We start from the raw sequence: 21,636 nt of genomic DNA on the forward strand, positions 1-21,636 counted from the left end.
TGATGTCATCAACTTTTTTAAACCTTTATATCTTCTTAACCGTTGGTCAATAGCACATGATACTATACATTTTTCTCATCAGCGCTTCAAGCTCTGCAAATTACAGGAAACGGATAAACAAATTTCGCGAACTTTTCTTTCTTCATGCACTGGCTTATTGATGTCAGCAAAAAATCTAAAACAACCTATTTTTTATATTATTCTTCTGCCTAAGTGGATATTTCCACGGGCCTTAACGACTAGTCTATATATTAATACGCCTTGTGTGTGTGCGCGCACAGTGAGGCCATGGTAACAAAATCACGGGTCACCTTCTTATTTACCAAACGTTGTCTCTCAAATGCATGACGCTACGCTAAAATTTACTAAGTTAAAAAAATTGCCACATAGGGGTTTATTTGTTGTTTCTTTTAAAAGCAGTACAGGGTTGTTATGAATAGAATAATTCAATTTTACCACCGGTTTACCATATGCGCGCCGTATCTCACGGTAACAAGTTGTTTATCAACTGAAAAAAGGAAACCAAAGCGAAGAAGGTTCTCCCTTTATCAAAGTAATCCTGAAAAAAGTTATTTCAAACAAGGCATGTCAATGCTAACTCATCATGAAGTTAGCTTAAAGCTTATTTATTCTTCTATATTTTGTGTTCTGAGACCAAGGTTGCTTACTTACCGTTTTCGAATATAAATAATTCAAATCTAAAATGCAAAAACCAAAACTGTTGTTGTCGAGTGAGTATAAAAAGATTTTGTTGTCAGAAATATTTTGTAAAAGAAAGAAAAACGTACGATGATACAATGTCACAAAGAGAACTAATTGGAAATGTAACAGACAATTGAACACACTTTCAATTCGGTCTCTTTGGTAAGCAAAGTTTGGTAATCAAAGTAAAAAACTTATTGGACTTTTATCCAGAATACGCTAGCGACCTACTGAGGATGGCAAAAAAAAGCAGGTGCGTTGTTTGGAGTATCTAGTACGAAAAGAACTTAACTAAACTTTCGCAAAATTTTAAGTTCCTTGTAATGTCTGGAGCCTCAACATATATTTTTAAGCACTTTTTTTAAGAATGTACTCTCAAAAACAGGTTAGAAGTTACGACTGTCCTAAGAATGTGTCAAACCTCTATTGCTTGTTCAAAATATTAAAAGAAATTGCCATTACCTATAGCACTGAAAGTTTTAGAGGTGCTGTTTGTTTCCTTTATAGGTGCTGCGCGCAGTCCGTTATTGCACACTCTTTACGGTTGCTAATATTTTTTTCTCCAAAAAAGGACTCATAATGGGCACCTTAAGATGTGTCAAAATGCACCAGGTAAAGGGGTGTTGAATATTGCCACGCTGTTAAAGAGAGCACTCCATGGGTGTCAAATTTCACCCATAAGTGGTGCTATATTATTTGGTACCTTTATAGGTGTGCTGTAAAAGACAGTTGCATCGGCACCCTAAAGACGTGTTGTAATCTGTGACACTATTTTGGGGTTTTAGTGGTCAGTTAAACTGACATAACTTTATTTCAATCGGATTACTAGTATACAGCAATGAATTATTAGTCAAAAATAATAATAGAATATATCTATAATGAACATATATACAAATATCAAAAATTAATTATTAGTCAAAAATAATAACAGACTATAATAAACATATATATAACAAAAACTTAAGAGGCACGTTCGTAAAACTGCACCCATTGGCTTGTTTCTTAGTAGAATTTTTTTTTTAAAATCCCAAAAAGTTAAGAAGCACGCTCGTAAAGAACGAACAAGATCATGTTTACGGTGAAATAAAACATAAGAAACTTGAACTCGTTGACTTGTTTCTTAGCGAAGTTTTTGAAATCTTGAAAAGTTAAAAAGCACGCTCGCCCGAAAAAATCTAGTTAAAAAACTCTTAACATAAGAGTGCTTCATTTTCGCAATTAAAGCTATTACTTTGGGTTTGCATTTAGACCTGTCCCCAATACTTAATATACACTTTTGGATAAATGATAATTTTCCGTCCATTTTTTTATTGTAGACTAAATTAAATACATAGTACGACGCAAACATCACGATAAAACTGTGGATGAAGTCAGAGAGCTTGCAAAAACTTTAGCCTTCAACGCCCACATCAAATGTAACGTCGTCGCACAGTATATCTTTTACCAATATTGGTCGACTTGGTATTATTACTGGCGCAGAACAATTCGAATCAAATAACGCATCCATTGATTCCCTCAACATTAGTACTGTTGCAACCAGAGTAATTGTAATGGTACAGTCTAAAAGTAAATAACGAATCTTTTAAAAAAAGTTTTGTGGCATTTTAAGGATGAAATGAACCTTAACATAATGAAAAACATCTAGAAAAGTTTTGCAAGGAATACTTTTTTTTACTGTCTGCTAAAATGAAATATCTTATTCGTACTAATTACACGTGTACTAATTTTCGCGCGCATTTTCCCGTAAATTTAAACTTGAGCGAAATATATATTTTCTTTTTTTCACTGCGCGTCAATTAATACGCGTGGAAAAGGTGTATATCATTATCCGTCCAATTCAACTGATTGGTAATAAAATGGTTATGTTTATGAAAAAAAGGATCAAAATGATATATTAAAAACAACATTTAAGTGATTGAAGAAAAATTCACAAAAAATAATAAGTTCACCTGATCTCCTGTCAATAACGGATATATATGTCCAAGATATCTGACAACTTCATTAGTTGCATTAGTAGTGCATTTCTTCGCTCAGGAAATGTGTTTTTCATTGCTAAATTTATTATTTCGTATTTGGTCTACCAACAGCTAGTTCTTTTTGTTGTTTTAATTTAGCAACATGTTGGGATATGGTGATATCATTCTCACCAGGCAGTCTTTCAGGTAGAAAATTTGCTATACCCCAAACATCTTTCTTACTGTTTTCTCTATCTCTTGGTATTTTGCCTTCATCCCTAGCACAACATGACTGTTCATTAAAACTGAAGACTTTGTTTAATGAAATACAGTTTCTTAATAACACAGTAGGTACATAATTGGTACAAACCTTGTTTTTTGCAGTTTCACTTATTGATGGTTCTAAACCTGAAGTCTCTTTGGAGTTATCACCATTTTCAGTGCTATTTAGTGGACCTCCAAAAGTTTCATTCACTGTAACAGTGGAAGACATATTTTTCTCAGTTACAACAGAGCTGACATCATTGCTTGTTTTCACATTACTTTCATCTTGTTCAATAATAATCTGCGACCTAATGTTAATAAAGTGTCGTTAATTTAAAAAGTGAACGTAATTAGAACTTTTATAAAAGACAAAATGGTTTTTGTAGATGTGCTGGCGCAAAAATTGCAGAAAACATAATACACTTTGTAGCAGTCACATACAGATACGAGATGATTGCTAAAAGAACAAACCTTTTATTAATAACACAAGTCAAATCTTCTATATTGTCTAAGTCAACAAATTCTTCAAAAGAATATTCATAATATTGAAGGCGAAATTTGTTTTTGAACTTTGGACATTTGCTAAATGAAAACTCAATTTTCTGATGCAATTCTTCCAAAGTAGTAACACCAATTGTAACTGTTATCAATTTTTTGAAATTTTTGAGTGCAACTCTAAATTTTTCTTCCATTATTGTTTTCTTTTAACAAAATCAGTAAATAAATTAGAAATATTCATGAAACTCACAGACTATGAGAGAATACTTCAAATATTGATACTAACTTTTGTGCAAAAAAGTTATTTATCACTCGCAATAGGATGTGTGAAAGTTAATATGCGCAAAAATATAATTATATATACAGCTAACATTAAAGAAACACATCTATATTTTGTTTGCTTTTACACAAATATTTTTTTTTACTGCGCAAAAATTAGTACATGAAAAATTAGTACAAGATATCATACAATATTAGAAAACAATACAATATTTAATATTATTTAATATAAAGAACAATATACAAGCACGCTCTGGTTAAATAGACACATTAATTGGTACATAATATCTAAAAATTACATGGTCAACATTTTCGTAACTATATAATGCAAGTGGGTGATAATCCAGTAAGGCATTCATCATGATCAATTCATTATTGTCGCTCGGTTGAACAGAGTATGCATGAATATGACTATTGTAACAATCTACCTCCAGGGTATTGCATAACAAAATAATAGAATCATTGACAATAAATACTTTCAATATATTTCCGAACACATATTCATCCTCCTGGAAACAAATAATGACAGCTTCATCCTCAGTATATCGCTGACCTTCATATTTGACTGACTATGCAATAGTAAACACAAAATCTTCATTAATATCTAAGTTTCGAAATAACTTTTTCTCAGATTCAACGAGACAATGAAATGAAATATCACTGGAACCAATCAGTTCTAACTTTGCATGCGCAAGAAGTGAATCTTCTTTTAAGGATAGGTATGAAAACATCTGATGTTTTTTTCTGCCAAAATCAAACACAACTTTTTCCTATTTTTATTATTGTTTAAGAGCTGTTTTAGTTGTCCATTTTTCGACTAAAATCGCAATGTTTTATAAAGTGGACCAAATTTCTTAATCATATCTGGATAATGTTGCAAGAAATGACATTTTGGTTTGAGAATATTTTGGGGATAACACTGTAGATAATCTTCTAAAAAGTCATCTATTAAGTGTGATAAAATTAAAAGTTCTTCTTGATGGAAAGATGGTGCCCCTAAACGATCTACAACGTCACGAAATAGAATAAAAATTTTCCAACACTTATCATCCAAAGGTATTTTTTCTCCAATAAAAAAGGGTAGAAGACGCAAAAGTGCCACATTTCAATGGCAGTTTGTTTCATCTTCAACTGGGATGCAGGCCTATCTTGTATCACTTGTGGTTTATTTTTTTTGTCAACATCAAAATACGGATAAATTACTATTGCTTTATTTAATTCTAACAATGAAATGTATTTTTTATCCATTAGATACACAATTGAATCCACTGTCAAATCCTTTGGAAAACCTTCAAGAACATCGTGGGCAAAATCTGGTGGTAAACCATCAATGACATGAAAATACTTAAGCGAATTCAGGCACGAATCACATGCAATACCATATGTGGAAGACAGTGAAGGATCGATACTAATATTTTCAATGTGGTTTTTGAACATTTCTTTTGTCCTTAGTGCTGATCGAATTTTAATATCAGTCGACGATATTCTTTCAGCCATGCAAAATCGACAAAAACGTTTTATTCTACTCAAATTTTGGAAAAAACCACCAATAGCATGTGCAGCTAAATTGTCTGCAATCATCATCGAAACAGTCCCATAACATATGTGTGACATAACACTAAGACAAATTTCAATGCCTAAAGTTTCCAGGTTTTTTAAATCTTTGAGAACTGGTTCTAAAATGCTGCTATAACCATATTCTTAACAAGTGCTGCTGGACCCAGAAGAAGGTAAATATTGGTTAGTCTACTTCTGTACTTTGGTGGTAAGCTTCCCAAGAGAAAATAGAAACCTGATGTTTTATATTTTTGAATTTTGTTTAAAGTTCTATAACATATCTTCTGTTTATTACATATTTCATATATATAATGAAATGTTAAAAAACCTGACAATTCAATTTTTCCTGATTTTCAGGTAGAATCAAAAACGGTGAAGGAATTTGGATCATGTGTCAAAACTTTGTACAATGATTCCTCTCAATGGAATAAAGTTATGTTGCGAGTTTTAAGTTCAATCTAAAAATATAAGGAATTTAAAGAAAATTTGGGGTTTATCAGGTAAAAGGCTATATACAAGGAATGGGACCCAAACATTTGGCAGGCTGGTATCCAATCATTCGTGAAATTTTTATTTGAGAACTCTTTACAAATAATCGTCCGAGAAAGTTGAGAAATTGAACGAGCTCTTTGTGCGATGTTTCATTTAGAATTTTCCGTCCTGTATGGAGGCTTTGACTCGTGAAATCATATTGTTGGAATTGTTCATTATAATTTTTAAGATGCAATTGAGAAAATTATCTTTGTTTATAGAGGTATATAGGAAATAAAAGATTTAGATCTGGACCATGTCCATTTTCTTAACCACAAGGCTGCAGTATAAATTGTCTTTGAATGCATGCTACAATATTTGAACGCACACTACAATTAATGAACGCACACTACGATCTTTGAATGCACACTACAATCTTTGAACGCACACTACAATTTTTGAACGCACCCTACGATCTTTGAACGCACGCTACTATCTTTGAACGCACACTACAATCTTTGATCGCACGCTATGGTCTTTGAACGCACGCTACGATCTTTGAACGCACGCTACGATCTTTGAACGCACGCTACGATCTTTGAACGCACGCTACGATCTTTGAACGAGTATGATACCAACAAAATTATGCTCCGTCATTTGTTACATGTGTATTTACGCCTCCCCTCTTACCAAATTACGTTGAATATAATAAATAGATATAAAATCACTAAATTAGCTAGTTTACAAAGAATTTCTTTAAATGTCACTTTTTAAAGTTGTGCTAGGGAATCTCATTTTCATTATTTTTACAGTCCATAGAAAGTTCCAGTTACAAGTTTACGACGTATATTCTCAATTTCACAGCATTCCTGCTTTGTTTGTGTGTTGTTGTTGTTGTTGCTGTTGATGTTGTTGTTGTTTTTGTTTTTGTTGTTGTTGTTGTTGCTGTTTTTATATTTAATATTTTTAGTATGGAAACTTTCGATATACTTTTAGGAGTGAATCTGTATATCAAAAATCTCGAGGGTAGTATCGATGACGAAAAATTACGCTCAGAATTTGATTTGCATATGCTCCTCAAAAACCGATCTGTTTTACATTTTGTGTAAACTTTTGTGAGGACGGACCGTATATATTCCAAATATAATGTCTTTGGTGATTCAAAATTTACTCCGTATTTTTTGACATTTACATTTAAAATGGTTGGTAAAGGTCACTACAGATCACCATACTAAGAAAAAAAATTGTGTTCTTAACCGGTTATATAAATTTCGCATTTTGTGTATATTTTTGGGGTACAGGATAGTATGTAACCGAATAAATAATTTTCCAGATATAAATTTGATGTTTTTTACACTTCTGATTAAAATATTAAAGGTTTTCAACGTAATAAAACGTAGTCACTTTATAAGATGTAAATATTTGAGATGTGTCATATCTGACTTTATTATTATTGTTGGTGTTGTACATGATTCTATACATTATTTTGATCAGCGTTTCAAGCTCGACACATTGGAAGCAACGTGTCAACAAATTTTAGGAAAAAAAATTGTGTATTGATTGGGTCCTGGGAGACGTCATCAAACTACAAGTTACGGTTCTCCTTTCCAATGTACTCCTGCCTATTGACGTTAGCAATATTTTAAAATTTTAAAACACTAATATCTCCCTATGCGTTTGCAAACGCATATGACGGCGCGACGTCAATAACACTAATTTAACGTCAATATCCTTCATTAAATTAATAAAGCAATTACAGTGCACGTAAAACTTTGAAGTAATGGTTTTTTCACCGCGTGAGTAACTAGGGACCACCTAGGTTGATGACTTCATCAAGAAACCTTTAAACCCTAATATCATTTGCAACCATTTGTCAAAGATACACAATTTTATACATTTTGTTGATCAGCGATTCAAGTTCTACATGATAAAGGCAACAGATATACAAATTTCTAAAAAAAAATTTCGTGAGTTTTCGCGGGAAATATTTTAACCCTTTTATCTCCTTAGGCATTTGTCAAAAAGATATGATCCTATACATTATTTTGATCAGCGTATCAACGTCTACACATTTACAGGCAACGGATAAACTAAATTTCGTCTATTCTTTTGTATGCACTAACTGACGTCAGCAAAACATCTAAGAAAACCTCTTTTTCCATTATGATTATGCCTAATTTGATTTTTCCACGGACTTTACCGACTACTCTCTATAATATTAGGAAGCTTCTGTCTGTCTGCGCTTAACTTTTACAAAGTGATTTATATTCTTCACAATTTTCTTTAATAAAATCTATATAACATTACCTATAAAATGGTTTTGTAATTTATCAAACTTTGACGTTAAAATAATATTAACGTCAAAGGAAAGTATATTAACATTAGTAAAACCATTACAGTGCATTTAAAATTTTGGGGCTAAATAACTTGGACACGATGTGGTGACGTCAGTCATATTTCACTGCGCTGGTAACTAAGGACCACCTGGGACCAATTTGGGTAAGTTTTTAAAACCTGGTTCCTCGAATGCGATTCTGAATGAACGGGTTGAAGACAAGAAGCCTTTAAACCACAATCTTTTTGTACCGGTTGTCAAAAGAACATGACCCTATACATCAGCGTTTTGAGCTCTACACAATTACCGCATCATGTAAACAAATCTTCCCCCCAAAAAAAATTTTTTTTGATTATTAAAGGGTCCTTGCAGACATCGGCTCCCTCCCATTGAACTCCTGCCGCAGTTGGATTTCTTCACGGACCTTGTGGAGTAGTGGATTAATAAACTCTCTTCCAACTCTAAATCCTAGTTATGCCTAGCGGTTGAGAGTATCAAAGAGTTTTCCAAAGGAGGCCTAGATTACATGCTCGAACAGGGCTAAAGAACGATCTTGGTGACTTTTGCCTTTTAAAGTTGTTTTTTTAATGCTTAAAATATAACTGTATTTGTAGGAGTGAATATGTATATAAAAAATCTTGAGGATGGCATTGATGACGAGAAATTACGTTCAGAATTTTCCACGTATGGTACTATTACAAGTGCTAAAGTGATGAAAGATGACAAAGCAAACTCTAAGGGATTCGGTTTTGTGTATTTTTTATCTCTTGATGAAGCTACCCAAGCGGTTACTGATATGAATGGTCGTATTCTCGTTACTAAACCACTTTATGTCGCGACATTGAAATAAAATTCTGGTCGGCCGGTCCATGCAATGCAACATTTCTAACTGGATCGGGCTTCTCTACAGGTTATGTATGTAATGGTTATAATTATTAACATTTTTCAAAAGCCTTTGTTTGTAACCTAGAATATGACCAGAATATACCTTGCCATCATCGTATGGATATGTTATGTTTCTTTATTTCTTAGAAAAGTCACGAATTATTAATAGCCTCGTCATCTCAAAAGACATATTCTTAAGTTGGCTATACAAATTTTTTACAAGTTCTACAAATATTCTCTTTTAAAAATCCGGATGTAAGGTGTAATTTGAAGAAACTTATTTTTCCAGGTAAACCATCATAGCTCAATCTAATCATTACCAAGAAGAATCAAAATCAGAGCAATAAATTTTCCTAATCAGAAGAATTTAAAAGCATAAAATTTGTTTAAAACGTTCTCTTTTTGATAGCAAAATAAACGTTATTCAACTCGAGCTAACTATGTATCAAGACTAGTTTATTAGTCATGATGTAAGTTTCATGTTCTGAGCTTAATTTTGGAATAGTAGTTTTGAGTGAGTATCCAATGTCTCAGAGATCCATGAGACCCAAAAATTCAAGTATCTAATAAATACATTTGTAAGGTCAGTAAATATTTTTTATAACTATGTAATGTAGCTAAAAAAGTTATTAAAATCAGTTAGGGGACGGTATCCCACCAGACCGTATACGGTTAACGTGATTTAATTTTCACGAATATATACAAATATGCATAAAATAAAATCCCGTTAGTACCTTAGAGATGCAACATCAGCTACTGATTATACAGGAACCACGTAATGTCCAGAACACAAAAAAACGTTCAAATAAATGAAAGATTGACATGAGCAAAATTAATTTTTCTAGCGCAGGTCCGTTTTGGCCTATAAAGTTATTTAATCGGCTGCTATTAGATTTGTGTTTCTTTTGCTTTGCCATTGATTAATTTGGTGAACATTGGGTCTGGTATTGGTAACTTGGAGCGAAGATAAGGTACTTTTTTGTTGCTTCTGTCAAAACTCTCTCATTATCATGTCGGCTCGAAGGTTGCCATTTCTGTAAAAGGAGTTGGCAGTTTGTTCACATATTTGCGCACGCATAGCACTAAATCTGCTGTGATATCGACTAATCCGTAATAATTATTTGTATGAAATGATTAAATTTGCCAGATAAATCATAATCCACTGAGTATTTGACGTTGTAAACGAATTCCGGTTAGAGATGGATTTAACGGCCAATCATACGATTCTCTTACCGTCTAGGAGAATATATTTTCGCCTATCGTTAAGGCGATTAACAAGTTTAAAGCCCCATGTAAGCAAACGTTATCGTTGCCTTTTAACTGATCTTCTTGTCATCTCTGTTAATTCGCAAGGTGTGCTACGTTTTCGGTACTACGGTTTGTTTAACTAAATGATCTGGTTCACTTTCGTTGTTGCTCTCGTTGTTAATGCCGGTTTTGTTTTTGTTGTTTTTATTTTGATAATAATTCTCATTAGATTGGTAAACTTCTTTGAGGTATTGTATACCTAGCCGGCAATTTAAGTGATGTTAACGATCCTTATATGCTATGCATTCTGGACTAATGATCATGAGCATAAAAATTTAAAAAAGTGTTTTTGTTAATAATATAAACATTTTTGGCTAGGTTGTGCTACCTGTTAAACCCGTTTTTCCGACTTTTAACGATTCTTATCCGATACATGGGATTTATCAAAATTTTCACAACGTTTATTCATTTTTATGCGGAAAAACCGGAAGGTAAGTTACACCCTCATCCTAAGGGTTTTTTGCTTTTTTGATATGAAAGAAGACAGCGGAAAATACCTTTGTATGGTTGAGGGATATTTGGCTAATATATGGCCAGATTATGCGAACGCGTCATAAGAAATACGTTAATTTATGCGATCAAAAAATGACGGAACTTTACCTGTTAGAAAATTTATGTTCCAGCAACAGAAAATGTACAGAATTTTGTATTGTCTCACCAGTAAAAATACAGGAAAAATTATTTTGCAATAAACGTCTTTAAAGATTGGAAATGAAGTTGTGCTGTTTTTGTGTGCATGTTACATAATACTTTGATATAGTTTAGCTAGCTAACAAGTACTTCCTGAATAGAACTTTTGTTTGCTGAACTTAGAAAGTTCATTGTTTAGATTTTAAATCATATTTAGGAAAGTTTTTATTTTTGTGGCGTTCTAAATCCTATGAAAAAACAAGGGAGTGAAGAGAAGCACAGAATAATTTCTGAGTATTTGTAGACAGCTTCTTATGATATCAGCTTGCTTATATATATTATTCGGATGGAAACGAAGAGTATACATCTCTGTTAACAAGAGAAAATCTTAGTGGAGTTAAATGCCATAGAATGTGTCATAAACTAATAATATAGACCAAAAGATTTTATGATTGGTATAATTGTTAAATTCTTGCTTCATGGATATTCAGTAATCTTGAAATTTGTGAACAAGAGCTAACATTTTTATAAAAAAATGTTTGAGATAGTTCAGGAAAGTTTCCGCACATTTCGTTACGTCAAAGAGCAGAACAATTAAGGGATACTTTAAAGGAATTGATTAATTGAGAACTAATTTTTGCAAAGTTAGCAACTTATCTAAAATATCTTGTTTAAAATACCTCCTTAATTTGGATACAATAACAAGGATGTGTCTAAATACTAAAAAAGTTAGGATAAACGATTAATTTTGACATTAAAAGCAATTTTTCATGCTTAAAATATGTCAGAGTCTTGTGTTAAGTCAGGGTCTGAATAAAATTTGTGCCATGTTTGATTGGTGCAACCCAGTTTCACATATTTGCTAATTTTTTAAACGCACTATCTCACAGATAGACCAGAAAAAATCTTCCATAATCGTGTCGTAAAATTCTGTTTTAGGATGTCCATAAAAAAAGTCACCAATTGCCAGCTGTGGGTAGGTTGATTTTATGTGCCCCTGCATGAAGGTTAAAGTAGTTATGAAATTTAGGGATTTCTCCAGAGACACTAGATGCCCCCTTCCACAAGCTTAATAATTACATTCTGTTTTCTTAAATAAGTTCATCAATTTTAAGTTATTAATTGATAATTTTTTTTCAAATAGGGTCCCAACAAATATACATTAAGAACTAAAATTTTCGGCGGAAAAACTTTTGGGGACAATTTTCTATTTCAGTGGAAAACTTTTCGGACAAGATTTATAAAGTCAAAAAATGCATTGATATATCTTTTGAACGAGTTTTTAACCAAATTTCAAAAAAAATGATTACGGGAAATGATATTGTGTACATATATTCAATCAAGATCTAAACAAGGGTCTTCAGGATCCAACTTTATAGATAGAGCCTCAGTCGCATGTGAAAATAACAAAAAGAATTAGTTCAAATACCCCAGTTTTTATTGATTTTCTATATATTACCCTATATATAATTTCTTTGCATTGCAACTTCGTCCCCGGGGCATTATATATCTTTCCTGACATCAGGGCCGTCTCGGTTATAGAAAAGAGACAACAGGCGCTGGCAACGAAGTTGTTTGCACTGGTCGCTCCTAATAGCTAAATGTAAACAAAATACCAAGCTAAAATATATAAAGCTAGCTGTGACCAACACGGCTACATTATGTTTTTGATCACCTACTACGTGCTGAACATATTAAAAACCTTTGTTAGCTAGCTTCATACATTTGTTTTTCTTACATCAGTAGCCCATTTTAAGTGTAATATAGCGATTTAAAATTATGGACATTTTCTGAGGATTGAATCATTAGTTTTTTCTACGTTTCAATTCCATTAAAGCTTCGCTTGTTTGTATGGCCACTTTGCCTATAAATATTCAAAAAAGCAACTGGTGAGTTTCGGGGTTCTGATCATGTATTAAACGGTCAACGCTGTAAAGAAGGAATATATAACAACTCCGAACATTACTTTTAAACATCTACGAAATCACATCGCGAGCTGCTTGATATATATAGTACGATAACAGCAATGTTTTTCCCTAGCCGTGAACTAAAGCAATGATGTTTTACCCGAAGTCGGTTCTCGTGTTTCCAAAACCAGTCGTGCGAAGTTTACCATTCGACTCTCCACTTGAAATGACAAAGGCCTTCGAGTTAAATCTTTTCTAAGAAAATTGGAAAGCGAGACAAATCCTGGTTAGGAAACATCTATAAAAAGAATGTCCGCAGAAATCTGTCGATTTGTTAGTCCCTTCTTTCCTTCCTTGTTTCACACATGTCCGTTTTTCTTACAACCGCTCTTCCTATGTCCTCGAGAAAACAAATTGAAGTTTTTGTAATTCTTTAAGGTTATCTCTCAGTAAAAGCAGAAAAATTCCCTCCTAAAAATACTGAGGGTGCTGTAAGCTGCTTTTTATATAAACTACCTACCGAAAAAGGCAACGAAAACGGTAAGAAAAAACTACGGCAAAGAAAGTCTGTTTACGGCTGATAACTCTCCCTCTTCCTGTCCGTTTTGTCTCCATTTCTGCTAAACCCTTTTGGCATACGCTTGTTAGATACAAAGTTTATTTGCGCCCGCCTTAGGGGTAACAATATCACCAAAAGTAACCTGGTACGTCAAGCATCGTGTCTAACCATAAAAGTACTTCTCAAAGTATAAGTACATAATTGGTCAAGTATCCGTTGGACACAACTACCCAATTCTTAATCATTGTTTGCCTTGGTTGAGCAGGTTAAACAGACAAAAATCGATCTGTCAACAATATATGAAAAAAGAAAACACGACATTCGAGTAAATATTCTTTTACTTAAAAACACAGGCATGTTTTCATCACTTTCACAAGCATATAGAAGAAATAACTTTTCCCGTAATAAAATATCGTTCTAGACATTCATTAGTACACACAAACTTTAATTCTCAAGACAGTTTTCTTCCTATAAAAAACATCAACCCTGAAAAACACTCTCCGTTTCAAAATAACTTTTCCTTACAAACAAAAACAAATCTCTGAGAACACAAGGAGTCCTAACAAAAGAAATCCACTAGCACGAGACACAATCAGAAAGGGTGCGCATTTAAGACACTGAATCATAAATACGATACTTCAACAACAACTTATCGCTAACTACCTAAAAATGCCACTTCAACTACATTTGAGATAAGAACTCGACAAGTTGTTTTTTTTGTATTAACTGATAGCTTAACTATAATGCATTTCACTTTTCAAAATAATCTTGTATTCTTTTAAAACCATATTTCTTCCACTTGTCCATTAAAATAAAAAACATGCCTGGTTGGTAGAAGAACGTTTTTTTACTTCTTTTCTACAGCCGTACCAGCAGCAGTTGCAGCCGCTTCTTTAGCTTGATGGGCTTGAAGTACTTGGACTGCTTCTTCCACCTTGGAACTTAGCAATTCCCGAGACTCTAACATATGCAGCAACTCAGTATTGTCAATCTCTAACAACATTCCAGTAATCTTTCCCGCTAGCTGAGGTCGATATTCTTGGACAAGTGGGAACAAACGTTCGCCAATCATCTGTTTCTGTTCACTGGGTGTGGCAGTAGCAAGAATGGATGCAGTCAAAGGTTCGTGAGCACCCTAAAAAAATATACAGCAGTCAGATAAGACAAACAGATCCGTAAGTCTATTATTGTCAAAAAGGTTGCAACTGCCTTACATTTATTACCAACATCAAGCTTTTAGAGACAAATTTAAGAATTGAGGATTTGAAAAGAATCTTGGACTGTTTTTTGAAGATTAAAGGAGGGTTTCATAAGTAAAATTCAGGAAATTTTAGGAAATCCCTTGAACAATAGCCGTATTTCCGTGTGTCCAAGACTTTTGCAGCAGCTTTATTTCGGAAAGACTCTGCAGAAGCCGATTTTTACGGACTTTCAGGAAAGAACCCAACAAACGGGAACATTCTACAAAGGCCAATTACGTTTGGAAACAGGAATATTAATCTTCTGCATGTTTTCGCATGTTAAATGAATATATTTTCGAACCATGTACAAATCCTAAACAAACCAATTTAATATTTGGGATGCAAACGTAGCCGCATTTACTTCTATTCTTAAAGTTTCTTTTTAAACTGAAGTTGTATTAATTTTTTTCAAAAAGGGTTACACTAAGTGTGTGCGTTTCACTCAATTTATGACATTACTGTAAACATGTGCAAAAAGGCTTCATTAAGTGTTCAACATGGCATTCAACACCAGATTACAGAGCTACTTGTGGCTTAACTGCATCAGCAAGACACACAAAATGCAATAAATAATGGACAGACAAACCCTTGGATTTATCCACAGGCCACCGACTAGTTTTAATATTTTTCAAAAAAATAATATTTGGATAGATTTTAATGGTAATGTCATGAGTATAGAACAATTTATAACTGTACCTATGTCACATTTTTCTATGAATTTTGAAAATTAAAACACAGAACAGGCTAAAATGTGACTTAAGTGGGGAATTGACTTTTAGTGGATAGTTTGAGAAATTTGAGAAGAATTTTCAAAGAGAATTAAAATTTGAGGGGCATTGCAATAAGCTATTAGAAGACAAACATTACCTGCATCACTTGCACAGGCGCTTGCTCAGCTGGTGCTTGCTGCATGACCTGGCCTGGGTATTGATTTCTTGTATTGGATGTCAATTTGTAAGCTCCTCTTTGCTGTTGTTGTGGAGGTCCTGCAGGACGCATGATTTGCTGACCTGGTACACCACGTCCACCCATTCCAGGTTGATAGGGTGCATCACGTCGTGGCATGTTGGTTTGATGTCGCGGAGGGCGTGCACCTCTCATCTGACCCACAGGTGGATAAGACGTGTTCATTGGTCTGGGTGATTGCCATCTTGGGCGAGTCATCTGGTTAACTGGTTGGGTTATAAAAGCGCGTTGTCCTTGTGGCATGGACGGAATGTAAAAACCAGGTTGGCCACCTTGAAAGGAATATCCTGGTTGTTGTGGCATACCCTAAAAATTTAATTTTTTATAGCAAGGTGACAGAACAAAGAGGGTAGAGAAGTACTTCTCTAATCTTAGTTACTTAAAATGACTGCAACTTACAGAGCCGCTATATCTGAGGGGACCAACTCTTTGCATAAACTGTGTTGAAAGCTGGGCTCTTCTCTCTTCCTTACGTTGTGCCAAAGCCACATACAGTGGTTTAGTAACCAAAATACGACCATTCATTTCAGTAACAGCTTTGGTTGCTTCATCCGGAGATGAAAAACACACAAAACCAAATCCCTTAGAGTTTGCTTTGTCATCTTTCATCACTTTAGCACTTGTAATAGTACCATACGTGGAAAATTCTGAACGTAATTTCTCGTCATCAATGCCATCCTCAAGATTTTTGATATACAGATTCACTCCTAAAAATGCATTAATGTTTTACGCATTAAAAAAAATTAAAGAAATAGTAGAAGTGAAATTTATTTAAAAACTCGTATTGTTTTTTTTGTAAAAGAAACATACAAATTTAATTAAAAGCAGTTTTTATTCTAACTTGCATGTCTTAATATATAACCCAGACAAACAAATTAATTCATACAAATTTGGTGAATGATCCAAAAAAAAAAGCGACAAATCAAACAATTCCAGTACCAAAACTAAAAAATTCTTTGTTGAACGTATTTCTTAGTTCTTACCTTGATATCTGTTAATTCGTTCCATTTTTTGTGCTTCAAATCTGTTTTTGAGTTCCATTGATCTCTCCTGCTTCTTCTGCGCTCGACATACTGTTATTTTCCTATCTTGAATTTCATAGTCGTTATAATCGTCAACAGCCTAAAATCATGTGATATATAAACAAAGGTCTTTTTGTTGCGATCAAGCGACGTCTTATACAAAATAAAATGTTTCGATTATACACATAGTTTACAAGATATATATTTACTAGTGCAATATAATATTGGGTTTTGAAAAGTAGGTAATTTTCAGAAGAAATACCAAGAAGAAGAAATATGAATTTTCCCTTTATCAGAATTTAAGTCCCAAATTTTTTTCGGAGCTATACAAATATACAAATATAAGCTACATTTATATGCTTAGAATACAATTGCACAAAATTTGCAATACCCCAAATAAATTTATTCCTGAGAAAATAAAATTAAAATCATCTTTTTAAAGCAGCACACTTGATCTGAAAAAATGACATGTTATAGAACAAAGCTACAAAAGTTGCAAAGAATTCCAGGTTAAATCATGCTGCATCAATTACGATCTTATATTTAATAGCACATTTTTACATTCACAGTAGTTTTACAGTAGTCAGTAGTTTTAAGTCACAGGTTCACATAACATTGACTTACAACAGGGTTAATAAAATGAGCAATTAAACACATCGGAAGCTTGGTTTCCAAAAATTCCATAATTGTTTTGCAACTGTTGCTACAACATTTGTTGTGCAAAATTTTTTGTTTCGTTTTTGTTGTACAACATGTGTTTCCAAAAAAGTTGTAACAGTGAACCTCTGTGTGCAACAAAATTTGGTTATTGGAAACCAAGCTTTAATGAATGAACAACTCCAATTATATGAACACAGGCTAGGGACAAGCAATTTATACCTCCCCCACACTAGGAATCTGCATGCAAATCAACATTTTTTTATTCAATGTTAAGATTTGGGGTAAGGTAATTTGTTACAATACATGCAATTTAAAATACAAACTTTTAAATTAAGAACACTACCTTATCAGCTGCTTCGTGGCTTTCAAATGCGACAAATCCAAATCCTTTTGATTTTCCTTCTTCATCAGTCATGATGACACAACTAGTTATCTCACCACAGGTGGAAAACATTTCACGAAGCTTCTCCTCATCAAGGGTGTCACCAAAGTTCTTAACAAAAACATTTTTAAATTTCTTGGCTTGATCACCAAGTTTCTCAAGTCGTTCCCTCTTCGACATAAACTCACCAACAAATCTAAAATAGAAACAAATAACGGTTTAGAATCTGTTAATGTATCTCAAAATTAGTAGTTGTTTAATAAATTTAACTAGAGATAGTATTTTTAAAAGAAATTAATGCCTGATTATTACATATATATTATATTCTACATTTAAATACAATTTCATTGTTAACTTATAATTCTAGTTAATACTGAAAAATACTGTATCGACTTTGTAGGAAACCAATTTTGTGTCTACATAGTGACTACATTATTCCCTGATTAGGACAACAGGATATTTTTGGGTCATGGCAGCAGATTGATAGATACAAATTAAAATATAAACTTACACTTTTTTGTCATTTAACATCATGCCATTAACTTTTGCGATAGCCTCCTGAGCAGCTTCCTTTGTTTCATAATGCACAAATCCATAACCACGGGAAGAGCCCTTTCCATCAGTAGCTATTTTACATGACAAAATATTACCAAAAGCACTGAAAGTATCATATAACCCTTTGTTATCTATGTTTTTGTCTAAGTTCTTGATGAAAATGTTCCCTACTCCAGATCGACGAAGAGTAGGATCTCGTTGAGACCACATGATACGACATGGCCTACCCTTAATAGGATCATAATTCATTGTATCGATAGCACGTTCAGCTAAAACAAAGAAGGTTTTCATAATATCAATAAATGTAAACCAAATGAGAAAATGAAATTTTTGATAATGTTGACATTGTAGAAGAAACAAACCTTTTTTAGGCCTTATCCAGATAACAGCCAGTCTAACATAACACAATGTGTTATATTAGACAGACCTGATTGCCCTTCATTAATGTCAGTCCAATGTGACATTGGATTGACATTAATGAAGGGCAATCAGGTTATGTCTCTATTAAAAAGTAAGTTGGCCATGAACTTACTATCCCCTTTCTCTACTAACGATCTTTTTTTTGACTTCATATCATATATAATGCACTACACACAAAATAGAGGATTATTTTAGTCTAGCTGAAGATAGAAACAAGTCAGTCAATTTGATTAGTCCTCCTGATAGTCAAATGTGAAATTTTGCCTTTCAGTGGCCATCGAACAACAGTGATTACAAGTGCTGGAAACAGTACTAATTTTATTTCATCAAATAAAGAAGACATTTCAATGACCCTAGGATTTTAGTAATATTGTTTCTTGTTCTTCTATTATAAATGACATGGATATCTGTTCAATTGGTATATTTCATAAATAATCAACATTGTCTTTTTTTATTATTTTTTCAGAAGGATCAATAATTTTGTAGATTTAGCCAAAAAGTGCAAAATTATACTGCATCTAGATAGATAGATAGATAAATAGATGTGCGTATTTTACATGGCTAGCCTCACAAATATCGAGGGATATACCCTGTCTATTACTTCCAGGAGGGGCCATGACTTAGATGGAGAGTCCTAGAGTATTTAATGCTCATTTTGAGCGACGCAGACCCAATTAGGGCCCGCGCTCTACTAGACAACTCCCGGCAACATCCAACGGCCCACACAGTGTGCCATCTTCCCAATTTCTCTCACATGGCTTGGGTTAACCCGGGGCTATGGTAACATTCACTCGCCCATGTTGAATCGCCGTCAAGAGGAATCGAACCCCGGTCTCCCGCACAGAATACGAGAGTTATAACCACTAATCTACGGCGCCATCTAACAAAATATACTATGTTATGAAAGTTAAAAAGAAAAGTTCAGACTACTGAGATCAAGGATACGACTCTCCAGATGTTATGAACCATGCAAGATAAATCAGTGATTGTTGTACCATTAAAGAGAGACTGTGGATGCACAACAAAGTTTTGCAGTAACTTTACAGATTTTTGGTTATCAGTGCTAAAAGCGTACCATATCTAACAATATACTATGGCCATTAAAATATATTTTGGTGTATCAGCATTTAAACATACGGTATAAATTTTTCCTCTTCATTCACCCCAATAGGCAGTTTGTCATTAGAATTAAAACAAAATTGTCAACAGCACCGAAAAACCACACTAGAATGACATACATCATATTTCTAAAACTAGCATCAAAATAACAATAATTTTTGGCCCATGCTTTTCTTGAGAAAAATTGATAGGTAACTTAAACTTCAGAGGCAACACTCTAGCATGTTTCTAAGCTATACTCACCTGAGCTGTAAAATATATGTAATTATGTAAAGCACTCTGTTTAGAACTATCAGGTGCAATGAAGATCTTTTTAGTATAGGAAAAAAATTAAAAGTTAGTGTAACGAAAATTTACCCATTCGGCGATTCGGTTTGACGTCATAACAATTTTTTTGCAGGTGAAAAGTTTCTGTACTTAAATGAAGAGAGTGCAGAGCTAGAAACAATTTTCAGTTTAAAGAACAATGTTAGCAAGTTTAAGCAGATAATTTTTTGGAGCAAAGTCTAGAAAGCTAAGCATCATTTCCAGACAGATTTTTATTGTAGTTACCTTTCGTTAGCTAATTATTCTTCAATTTCCAGGTTTTTTAGCATTTTTCCAAAATGGCGGATGTAGCACAAATGTGATTCGTCAATTTAATGTCAATCCTCACTACAGCAACAAAGCTGAACCGAATCGCCGAATATACAAGGGAAATATCAGGAGTTATGTCCTGTTGTAAATAAAGCAGTAAGGAAAAGTCCTTTCACGAGAAAAGGCATCTTTTGCAAAGTAAGGTTGACAGAAACTATGTGTTTTTGTAACTTAGTATAAAGGCCCTGCAGGGTTCTAAAATAAAACATGAACATGCTAAATTACTACAACCAAAATGTTTTCTTTATTTTTACATTGGGTAGAGACTTTTTTTAAACACCCTAAACTCCCCTGAAAAACTCATTTTTACGTCTTTTTCTGGAGTCAGCACCCTTCAAACCAGTACCATCATTGTGATGCTAATTTTTAAAAACCAATGTGTGCCACACCCTATATAACTCCACTTAAAGCACATTATTTTGCTGAAAAGATTTTAACTCTAAAAATCGCTTTTTAAAAGACATCTTTTGATTGCACATGGGTACAAGTATTGTGCATGATAAAAATATGACAAGATTTTGTGCAGTAAAAAAAGCAGTGGAAAAAAGTGTAGAAAGGAGATAAAAGGCTCTATACGCATATCTTACCATCTGCTGGTTGTTGAAAATTTACGTATGCATAGCCAAGAGATCTTCTAGTGACTAAGTCACGACAAACTCGTATGGACAACACTGGACCAGTAGCACTGAACTTTTCGAACAGCATAGCTTCAGTAACATCAGGATTCAGATCTCCAACGTAAAGAGATGCGATGGGATAGTTTGGTGTTCCTTGTTGGTTCATTTTCCAGATAAATTTTGAGCGCGAATAAAAACTTTAGAAATTCTTGTATATAAATTGGTTACGTATACTGGTTCTTTGGAAGTTAAAATCGTTGTTCTTCTTACTCTTTTTTTTTTGTTTTTTCTGTAATTTTATATTTTTTTTGTAATTTTTTTTTTAAAACATTTAAGGTTAGGCGTCGGCACGACAAAACCTTAACCTACAACTTAACACAAAGTTAGCGTAACTGCAAATGAAGTGGAGAGGAACTGCAAAGATGCTGATTCGACACATCATGGTTATATCAGGAGTCTGGGTACAACAGCCTTGTTCCCAGGACTTTACTAAAATATAAAAATAACGGACTTAAAAATACTCCTTTACATATAGATTTTTGTTTCGTCGTAAACATAAAATTCATGTCTAAAAACTCAGGAAGAGGTTTTTTGTTTTCAAATGTCGAAATTACCAGATAATTAATAGCAATATCCGGTCCTGAAAATCTCCGCCGGGCAACCAACCA

The 21,636-nt window shown here is 33.5% G+C and overlaps 2 protein-coding genes across 2 annotated transcripts; both read right to left on the minus strand.

Annotated features, from left to right (window-relative positions):
* Positions 1–4,572: 4,572 nt before the first annotated feature.
* Positions 4,573–5,279, minus strand: LOC130648238 (uncharacterized). Its single transcript, XM_057454277.1, has one exon. It carries the CDS (start codon positions 5,277–5,279, stop codon positions 4,704–4,706), a length of 576 nt encoding a protein of 191 aa, XP_057310260.1. The 3' UTR covers positions 4,573–4,703.
* An 8,391-nt stretch (positions 5,280–13,670) lies between these two features.
* On the minus strand, positions 13,671–21,387 carry LOC130647804 (polyadenylate-binding protein 4-like). Its single transcript, XM_057453785.1, has 7 exons — positions 20,939–21,387; positions 18,133–18,445; positions 17,583–17,817; positions 16,541–16,679; positions 15,957–16,264; positions 15,459–15,863; positions 13,671–14,485 (listed from the first exon to the last, which is right to left on the minus strand). Exons 1-7 carry the CDS (start codon positions 21,132–21,134, stop codon positions 14,198–14,200), a joined length of 1,884 nt encoding a protein of 627 aa, XP_057309768.1. The 5' UTR covers positions 21,135–21,387; the 3' UTR covers positions 13,671–14,197.
* Positions 21,388–21,636: the final 249 nt, after the last annotated feature.

This window comes from Hydractinia symbiolongicarpus, chromosome 6, assembly GCF_029227915.1.
Source record: "Hydractinia symbiolongicarpus strain clone_291-10 chromosome 6, HSymV2.1, whole genome shotgun sequence".
Taxonomy (NCBI): Eukaryota; Metazoa; Cnidaria; class Hydrozoa; order Anthoathecata; family Hydractiniidae; genus Hydractinia; species Hydractinia symbiolongicarpus.

What these genes read in the sequence shown, in the direction of transcription:
- LOC130648238 (XM_057454277.1), bottom strand. Translation starts at nt 5,279, where the DNA reads ATGATTGCAGACAATTTAGCTGCACATGCTATTGGTGGTTTTTTCCAA.
- LOC130647804 (XM_057453785.1), bottom strand. Translation starts at nt 21,134, where the DNA reads ATGAACCAACAAGGAACACCAAACTATCCCATCGCATCTCTTTACGTT. An exon ending in ATGTTAAATGACAAAAAAGT is followed by an intron (nt 17,818 to 18,132) that starts GTAAGTTTATAT and finishes TTTCTATTTTAG; the next exon opens with ATTTGTTGGTGAGTTTATGT. An exon ending in CGCCTGTGCAAGTGATGCAG is followed by an intron (nt 14,486 to 15,458) that starts GTAATGTTTGTC and finishes ATATTTTTTTAG; the next exon opens with GGTGCTCACGAACCTTTGAC.